Here is an 8,147-nt window from a genome sequence, read left to right as displayed (position 1 = left end):
CTGCGACCTTACAGGCAGGACACTTGTGGAAACTTGTAAGAGCTGAGAGATCTGCAGCCCTGAGGTGTTCTGGGTTTTATTGCGATGTCCTGATGTTTTTCAGGCTGAGACCCAGCTCCCTCCGTCCTGCCAGGAGGAGGATAACAGCGGTAGCTCCAGGATGAGGACAATGTGTGTGGACAAACTGCCACTCATGTTTGAGGCTTCTGTCCAAACACGCAAGGAATGCAGTGAGAGTTTGAACTTGGTCAGCTTTGGGTTAGAAATGCACTAAGCTGAAGGAAATCTACCTGGTTTCATCACCAGAATGCAGAATCACGTAAAGTGGAAGTTCGACCGGCTCCATCAACTCCTGCCGATGGTCAAACCCAACTCTACTGAATCAACTGGTTCTCAGATGCATTTCATCAAGAAGGATCGAACAAAAGAAAGAGGTCTACATCGGATTCTGCCAGACTAAATTATGAATTAGTCTTTGTAGGAATGATTATTTTCTGTTAAGATTGTTTAATGTGTTGCAAACACATAAAATCCATATGGAAGTAATGTGATCTTTGGTTAAGTGTTGACTGTTTAGTTACTGTTGTGTGATAAGAAGAAGAGTGTAATAAACTATCAGACTCCTTTGTTATTTTGTGTGTGTGTGTCCATCTGTAGCAGTCCTGTTGAATCATAGTAACATTCAGCCGTTTTCACAGGCATATTGCCTGTGAGATTCCATGCCAGGTACTGTCATTTAATTACAGCACAAGGTGTTTATTAAAGTTTGAACATGTGCCATTTTTCCTGGCTTCATCATTTATATGTTTTGTGCACAAAGGCAAAAAGTCCAATTATGAAATATGTTGAACTTTGACCCCAAGTTGCACTGACAATTCTTAAGAAAATGATCACACTCACAGATTGCAGTAGCTGAGATGTGATTAACATGAGAGCCATGTCCACATTTGGTTTGGCTGATCCTCCCGGAGTATTCTGCAAGCATCGGACGGGGCTGAAGGCTTCTTGTGCTGTAGAGGCCTTCTCTTAGAAGTTGTGTTTTTATACAACTAAACTGCAAAGGAAAATAGGTTTCATAGGAAATATAATCAATGGCTTTGTTATAATAACTGCAAATTAATCATAAGAAGAAGTTTGGTTTTATTGTCTGTATTAAGACAACAACCGCCGGTAAAAGACGGGTAATAAACCAGACCAGGATCCAACCTTAACCAAGTGCGGCACAAGTCTAGACATGACCATTAAACAGTCAGTACAAGTTGATACTATACTGAAAATAACAAGTAGTCTGTTAATATTTTATTGATGAATTCAGTATCTTAGTATTTGGAATTCACCAAATATGTAAATTATCATGTTATTACATATTGCAAAAACACAATCCAGTCACGATTACACAATCGGCATCTCTTTGCTTCTGCAGTTAGGATAGAGACACATATTTGTTAGGAGGCACTGTTCCATGGCAGATAAAGAAAGTATGTACTATCAATTTGTTTTCAATGTTCACACTGAAGCATGGATGTCTGTATAAAGTGAATTAACTCATGGTAGATCTAAATTTCAGGATTAACAAAAATGAAAAAAATTACTCAGCTGCTTGTTGTTTCCCTTGCCCAGTAGGTGGCACTATAACTGTGACCAAGCAATATGATGTAGTCCCAGAAGTTTGTACAAGTGTGCACAGTGTACTTAACTTCTGAGGATACCTGGATGACTGAGAATATACACAGACAATATTATGTCGATATTTTTATGCCAGGACTCTGATACAATGGTTGTAGTTTAAAAAAATAACCTCCAAGTTAAAAAGTTTAGGTTTCAACTAACTGCTAACGGCATCATACTTGCTGCAACCAAGTGTTATGCATCATAGGTGAAGTGTGCTGCTGTAGCTGGTGTTAAAGGGTGCGGTCAAGCCATTTAACCTCGCCTCTACACAAAACCACTTCACACATACATTTTTACCCTGACTCGCCGAAAACTTTAATCCCTAAGTACGATGACCAACCCTTCACCCCACCTTACCCCAAAGCTCTTACACTTGCTCGCAGAGGAGCAGGAATTCAAACAACTGATGATTTATCTTGTCAAATGGAGAAATAAATAGCATAATATTTCAGGTATGCCACTGCCGAACCCTTGATTTGGAACATGCCATTTTACTGACACACCTAAATAGAAAGGATCCATCAGTCATGTTATTAATTACACCTTCCTGGCAAAAGACAAGTCAAAATGACTGCAGTGAGAGAAGCCTGTTGAGAATTAAAAGTTCTTCTAAAAACAGCAAGACCTGGCTAGGTTTTGACACCTCTTGGTCTAGCAAATAAAAAAAAACAAAATTCATGTAACCCTCAATGGTTTATCAAAATGGTAGTTCTGGATAGGGGTACTGATATAAAACACTTACTGTAACCAGCATCGAATTGCACAGTGAAATTGTTCTGAAATCAGGGCTGTAGTTGGGTCTCTTATGTTTTTCACTTAAATTATGGAGGTAATGTTTTCACCCCAGTCCATTGGTTGGTTGGTTGGTTTGTTTGTTTGTAAACAAGATTACACAAAAACAGCTAAACAGTTTTCCACAAAACTTGTTCTATGTCAATTTTATTTATACAGCACATGCAAGATAAGTTGACCAAAGAGCTGCACAAAGTATTAGGTACAAGAGGAAGACAGCAACATGTAATACATCAGAATACCAGTAGTTCAAATGAAATAAGCTATAAGAAAATAGAATAATATAAAATGAAATCGGTGGAAGGGCCAGGGAAGAAACCAGGTCATCCTTTACTATTGTGATGATTCTCAACATTTTTACTGTTTTCCTTGGGAATATTTCCCATGTCTTGATAAAAGCAATCAGACATATTAAGAGAACTGGTATCTATGACTCTGTGACATTTGGTGCAGCTTGATTGGATTATCAAGCTGTTATATGCACTACTGCTGACCATTCTAGTTATTTTGCTTTGAAACTCGTCTCTGACATTTAGTTGTTATTGAGGTGGACTGGTCTCGGTCCTGTAGGCATTTTTACACTGACTTATCATGGGAACTAATTGGTTATAATGTCACAGTTTTTACTTCAGTTCTCACTGTTTCTTAATTAATGACCATCTCTGTGGACAGACTTTCATATTGAGCTTGATTTAATTTCTTATAGAATTCTATTTTGTTTGCATAGTTGAAATAACGCTATAAGCAGTTAATGCCACATAAGGGAACATTTTCTGTGGTTAAACCCAAATCTGTTTGATCTCGATCGTTTGGGAGAGTTTTGGGGAACAGGTCCCCCCTGCATAGCACTGACAGGTGAAGTTTCCAGCCCAGGCATCGAGGTCGGCGGAGGAGGGTAGACCAATCGCCACGTACTTCCTGTTGGCACGCAGGAGGCGGAAGTGGGTGGGGTTCAGGTGCAGGTACTGGGAGGAGTCGTAGTCCTTCCTGACACAGCGGCCTTTCCCTTGGCAAAGGAGCTCACTGCAAAGCATGGTGGCCGCCGTCACATTAGCAATGTACGGGTTCAAGGTAGACGTCAGGTACTCGGAGAGAGACTCACAGGCAGCCTGCAGGGAGTGGGTGGGGTTTACACATCAGACTCAGGTATATAAGCACAGAGGGAAAAGGACATTTAGAGGTTTGGTTTAGTCCTTAAACCATTGATTAAGCCATACATACAAAGTCTTTTGTTCTCATTTTCAAACAACAACAACAAATTCAGAGCAGATTTTTTGTCACATGTGTCTGATTTACAAGCTGAAGAAGAGGTTAAAGGATTTCTATTTTTATCTCTCCAATGGTTTGGATTTTTAGTAGAATTCTATATACATGTTATCAAATATTTAACTTCAATTGACTAAAAGATGATCAGAAGTTGAACTTGTCAAATTAAAGTACCAGTGCTGTCACCACAGGAATGTAAAAATTAGTAGTCCTGCATAAAAGAAGAGATTTGTGATGTTTTCTCCATTTCAATGATAACAAGCTCATTACTAGATCTGAAAATGTATTTTACCATATACACCTATTCAGCTGGATTGTAATAGAAAAATATTATTGGGTAAAGCAAGTAATAATAACTTTAGGCTATAATGTTTGTGTGAAAGCTGATAGTGAACGTTGACAGCTCAGATAAACAACCCAGCATTGCTGGAGATGGATATAGCTGGAGGCTGAAATGTGAAAGTGTTAAATTCCGTCTGTAGCTGAAAGTATGTTGAAGTAATTGAAGTTCAAAGTTAGGAAGGTTATAGAGGATTTGAAGATTCCATCATTCACTTTTGAGCTGTTAAATGATTTACTGTTGACAAAGTTAACGTGTGTTTTTCTGTGTGTGTCTGTGTGTTACAGATTGCATGTCCACATTTGTGTAATATGTTTCAGAAATGAGAGAGGTCACATAGCATTGAAGGTCATGAAGCAGCTGATGAGTCTCTTATTGCTCAGGGGTCTGAAATACAAACCACTCAACCCTTTGCTGAAATATGTCTACTGTGTACAAGAAGACAAAGTTCCCTTCATTCTGGTGAGAAAATGTTGTGCTGATTCATTATTCACACTAATTACAGATAAATAATTCTTTAGCACGTCTGTCGGCAGAGATAACGAATACTTCAGTGTCACGGCCCTTAGTTCCTCCTAAAAGAGGAAACAAGGTCAGTTTATTTTTTGCTGATTTTCCTGGTCATCTTTGTTCCCCTTTTCATATCTGTGAAATGTGTTATCATTGCTGCAAACATATTCAGAGACCTGTCTTCAATTGATGTGATGATGTCTGGGTTTTCTCTACTTTGGCAAGAAATTATGAAAAGCAATAAAATGGTTTTCACAAATACATTTAGAAAAAGTATGTATGTTTATGATCTCATGCAAATCTTGCTCTAAAGTTAACAGACTTGAACTCCCTTTTTTGACTGAGAGGAGACCAGTACAACCAGTGATTGAACTTGACACAGCAGTGGTTACCTTGTTGTTGTAGTCTTTGGTTCCTCCCCACATTATGACCCCAGAAGCCCCCAGAGCTGCAGACTCTCCCACGGTGCTCACCAGGTCACTCTGAAAGAGGAAGAAACACACAGGAGACTCAACACTTTCTGAACTAATACAAATCCATCCATCCATCATCTTATCCTTTTGAGGGTTGCTGGGGGAACTGGAGCAAAAACTAACAATCACCTGTTTTTAATGAATTTCTTTCTTCCATAAAAATTTATTTTCAACCTGGCGAATTTCATGTGGTGATGCTGCTAAATACAGACACACTCACACGCTATTTTGTTTTTCGAGCCAGTTTTGTACAGGTGGGACTAGGAGTGTTGTGTTAAGGTCAAGCATGACCGAGATGCTTGCAGCAGTGCAGGTCTGTGAGTGAACTTACATAAATAACTTGATTTCGCTAGTGTTAAGTGAACAGCTTTAAGAAAACTACAACAGTTCTGTATTGACCCAAAATAAACAAAGTGGGAATCCAATCTAACTAAACGGCTAATAATGTGTGATACATCTGACATATTAGAAGTCCCTGATCACATCAAAATGGAAGAACCAAATGATGCCAACTGCATATCACCCTCAGGTTAGTTTACCAGCTACTCAAGCAAATTGAAAGAAATCTGACTGTCTCACCAAGCTCTCTAACTTCTTGTTCTGATCCCTGTACAGTGGCCTGGAGTAGACGTAGATTGGAACTGTATACTGACGTTCGGGCAGCATTGCCACCCTCATCGCCTCATGGACACGGTTGCGGACGTAAAGTGCAGCCTGGGGAGAGTTCTTAAGAGTTGAGTGGAGGTAAATGGAGGGAAATAGGGCAGTGCTGCGCTCCCACAGCCACAGCATCTGGTTGTTTTGCTTCTGAGTCTTCTCAGAGCACTCTCCTGTGTAATCAGACTTCTTCCAGCCGTAGTTGTAGCAGTCAGGAAACAAGTAGAAGCCCCAGCGGCGGCTCGGGCGCTCACCAACGCCAAGACTGATGGTCCTCTCCATAAAGTGCCGGCTGGCATGCTGGAACTGTGTCTTGGCCTCTTTGGAAATTTGCTGTGTTGATAAAAATGGGGCTATCTGCAGGGCATGAGTGATGGACAGTTTCTGGTAAATACGTTTTGATCCCCAATTTTGGTCCCACAGGGGGCGCCAGGACTCCCAATCAATGACAGCCAGTCCAGGAGAAGAATCTTGGTAGATGTTATGATCGATCTGTCTCCGGGCCTTGGCTAGATGTTCTGTCAGGTTGCCGTTTTGGGGGATTCCACCTCTGTAGATCTTGCGTTTAACGGTGTTGACTTTAGGGTAGAGGCCAAGATGGTCTTCATAGAAGATGGTGAGGAATTGACCAGGCTTGGAGACGGTCGTGGTCATTGCCTGGAAGGCTGCTGTGTCCAGGGGGATTTCCAGTTGTTGGCAACGCTCTGTAGGGGCGTTCCATATGGCTACAAAGGGGTGGTCATGGATCAGTGGCGGCTCGGTAGTTGGGAGGGCAAGGATGGTGGTGAGAGATCCGATGATACAGAGGGCGGTGCAGGACAGAAAGGGCATGGCCATCATGTCGGCTGTGGAGAAAGAGAAGAAACAACAGAAAAACCAATAATTTGCAAGAGACCATCTCAAACCATTAGGAGCAAGTCCTAACCGGTCTGGCCTCATAGTTCCCCTTCCTATTAATATACATGCTATTACCTCAAATGCAGAAAGTGTATACAAATCCTGGTTGTACCTTTTTGTGGTGGACTTCAAATCGCAGAATTTGACAGAACCATGACTTTATCTCAATAAATATATTCGATTTGTCTAAAGACATTTAACAGGTCCATGTGATCACACTGTGTGAGATGGGTCTAATTAATCTTGATCTTAGTGTGCGCCAGACTGTACAGTATCTGGTTTAAGCCAAACCACTTAGTAAAATACCCAAAAACCTATATGTGAGACGGGTCATCAACTTCAAAAAACAAGCTACGATGCAGGGCTATTGCTTTTCATCTTACATAAATCAAACTTTTTTTTGTCAACCACAGAAATACACTGAGGTGATATCTATGTCTGGCATAGTCCCATTGTACCAAGTTGATCCAAGGTTTCTGAATATGACATCTGTTTGTGAACTAGCCAATTTTACATTTACCCTGACACTTTTTTTTATATATATTGATTATTCGTAGATAGTTTTAACAACCAAACCTTTATCACTTAACTTATAACTAATAGCTTTTTCAGCTAATTACCAGCTAACCTTGTTTGGGCCTATATAATAAACATTTGCAGAAAAGCAGCTGGAAAATATGAGACCTGAAAAACAAAGCGAATGTTTTAATTCCACAGTGGCCTTTAATTCCTTTCCTTATACGATTATAAGTCATATTACAGGAGTTTGTTTCAGTTGAGTTTTCAGTTGTACCATAGGAAATTTCTCTGAGAAACAATAATAAACAAACTGAGGGAATAATTTGTTTGGGAGATGATAAACTCATATGCAATTTCATTATCTTGCAGCTTTGAGCTTCTCTGAGGTCAAAACTCCACTGACCAGAGGAAAAGTATCTGTCTAAAGATATGACAACTATAAATATGGTTTCATATGGAGCTATTGCTCATTACCCAAAGACTTAATATGTTATAGAAATAGGGTTGTCTCTTCATTATCAGATCACAAACCTCTTTAAATAAATATAATCAAGCATTAATACAAAATCAATCTAACAGTTGACTGTTGCTTCAACATCATCACAAACTGTATCGCCCGGGCCACACAGCTTCGTCAAAGCTGTTAAAATCATTGATTTCACATTATTTAAAAGTGTCAATTAAAACCTCCGGTCTCTTACAAGATATATGTGAAATCTGGATTACAAATAGTTTTCCAACATTTCATAGGATCCTACCTGCTGCTCTCTTCAGTGGTCCGTGAAGGATTGTTCTCTGTTTCTGAACTTCTCTGTGTTTGATTGCTGATTCATGTGTCAGAGAAAAGTTTCTTCACTCTGATCGATGGTTATCTGATTTCCTGACGTAAAGGCCTGCACCCCTTGTTCAGTCTGTTGTTGAATGAGTTGGTGATTCAGGGGTCAGCTGTACGCTGTCAGGCTGTTGTATTAAAGCCTATATTTGTTATTTTACATGTTTTATTGTGTATAATTAAATAATAA

The 8,147-nt window shown here is 39.8% G+C and overlaps 1 protein-coding gene across 1 annotated transcript; it reads right to left on the bottom strand.

Annotated features, from left to right (window-relative positions):
- Positions 1–2,626: 2,626 nt before the first annotated feature.
- LOC133009550 (hyaluronidase-5-like) lies at positions 2,627–6,546 on the bottom strand. Its single transcript, XM_061077073.1, has 3 exons — positions 5,632–6,546; positions 4,972–5,061; positions 2,627–3,572 (listed from the first exon to the last, which is right to left on the bottom strand). The coding sequence occupies exons 1-3, from the start codon at positions 6,544–6,546 to the stop codon at positions 3,243–3,245; spliced, it is 1,335 nt and encodes a 444-aa protein (XP_060933056.1). The 3' UTR covers positions 2,627–3,242.
- Between the last annotated feature and the right edge of the window lie 1,601 nt (positions 6,547–8,147).

The sequence above is a fragment of the Limanda limanda genome, chromosome 8 (genome assembly GCF_963576545.1).
Source record: "Limanda limanda chromosome 8, fLimLim1.1, whole genome shotgun sequence".
NCBI classification, from domain to species: Eukaryota; Metazoa; Chordata; class Actinopteri; order Pleuronectiformes; family Pleuronectidae; genus Limanda; species Limanda limanda.
This window is presented reverse-complemented; position numbering and strand designations above follow the sequence as displayed.

What these genes read in the sequence shown, in the direction of transcription:
- LOC133009550 (XM_061077073.1), bottom strand. Translation starts at nt 6,546, where the DNA reads ATGGCCATGCCCTTTCTGTCCTGCACCGCCCTCTGTATCATCGGATCT. An exon ending in ACAAGAAGTTAGAGAGCTTG is followed by an intron (nt 5,062 to 5,631) that starts GTGAGACAGTCA and finishes TTCCTCTTTCAG; the next exon opens with AGTGACCTGGTGAGCACCGT. An exon ending in CCAAAGACTACAACAACAAG is followed by an intron (nt 3,573 to 4,971) that starts GTAACCACTGCT and finishes CACTCCCTGCAG; the next exon opens with GCTGCCTGTGAGTCTCTCTC.